General features: G+C 62.5%; 1 protein-coding gene across 1 annotated transcript in view; it reads left to right on the top strand.

Annotated features, from left to right (window-relative positions):
* Positions 1–1,303, top strand: part of GPT2 (glutamic--pyruvic transaminase 2) — a 21,103-nt gene that overhangs the window by 12,109 nt on the left and 7,691 nt on the right. The window contains 1 exon segment of the mRNA XM_023746479.1: positions 2–185. Coding sequence (XP_023602247.1) covers positions 2–185 — 184 coding nt within the window.

Raw genomic sequence — 1,303 nt, 5'->3', positions numbered from 1 at the left:
GGTCCTCTCCGAGCTGGGCGCCGTGCAGGTCAACTACTACCTGGACGAGGACAACTGCTGGGCCCTGAACGTGCAGGAGCTGCGGCGGGCCGTGCGGGAGGCCAAGGAGCACTGTGACCCCAAGGTGCTGTGCATCATCAACCCCGGGAACCCCACAGGTGTGGCTGCTCCTCCTTCCTTACGTGGTGCTGGGGGGGGGGCGGGGGGCGGGGGGCGGGGCGGGCTGGTGCGCCCGCGTCTGGGCGCTGAAGAGTTAAGGAGTGACGTGAAGTGCCCTTTGCTCCGGCTTTCCCGACCCCGGTCCAGATTCGCAGCATAAACGCCGACAGTTTGCCGCACGCCTGGTGTGGCCTTCCCCTGGGTGGGGCTGTGCTATTGCTCCGGCCGGTTTTTCTCCTGTTCTTGCATTTGCAACCTCCTCGAGGTTCCTATGCTGCAGCCGTTCAGCGTGGGGCTCGGGCTGTTTTTCTGAAAAACGCTGGGGTGTGTGTTCTTGTGTTTCTTGGAGGCGCTATTGCTCTGGACCTGGAGGCCTGAACAGGAAATGCCACATAAAAACAAAAGCAAGAACTGTTTCCAACAAGCTGAAAATCACTCCTGATTTTGCATAATTTTTCTTAAAAAGCAGAAAGCACAGTCCTGCCGTTTTGGTCTCTGGGCTGCGGGCTTCGCAGGCCCGGCTGCGATTAGGATGCCGCCCGGGTGCCGGGGACGAGGGCTCCCTCTCCTGGGTTGAGATGAACTGGGTCAGGGCCGAGGACGCCCGGAGTTCACGGTGGCACCTGCTGCTTGGGGCCGTCAGCTGCTCGGGCCACCCGAACCCTGCAGCTCCAGACACCGGGCGGCCGGCTGTCCCGGTGTGTCTGCTCCGGCTCCTGGGGTGGGGAGAATGTTCTGGCCGGAGCGGCTCCTCCATCCGGGCTGTTCCTTAGAATCACAAAGGGGGCTTTTTAAAATCCAGGCCAGGCTGCACCCCAGAGTCCTGGGGGCATCAGTATTCTGAGCAGCCGTCTCAAGGAAACCAGCCACTGGCCCCCACGCCCAGGCGCTCTGCTCTGATTGGCTGGGCTGGGCTGGGCTAATTTGCATTTCCAACACGCTCCCAGCCAGCCGGTCCCTCCCTCGGGGCTGCAAGTCCTGCTGCACCCCAGGGCGTCCCCCCCCCCTTCCCTGTGCAGGTGCCAGGGGGTCCATGGGGACCCGGCTGCCCGGGAAGAAATAACCGTTTCTTACTGTGTGAGTGCGTGTGACCGGGAGCAGGTTTTACAAGGAGTCACTTGATGAGCGGGCAGGGCCCCCTGTG

Source organism: Myotis lucifugus, unplaced genomic scaffold (genome assembly GCF_000147115.1).
Source record: "Myotis lucifugus unplaced genomic scaffold, Myoluc2.0 scaffold_686, whole genome shotgun sequence".
Taxonomy (NCBI): Eukaryota; Metazoa; Chordata; class Mammalia; order Chiroptera; family Vespertilionidae; genus Myotis; species Myotis lucifugus.
Note: the sequence above shows the minus strand (reverse complement) of the source record. Positions and strands in the feature narration are given on the sequence as shown.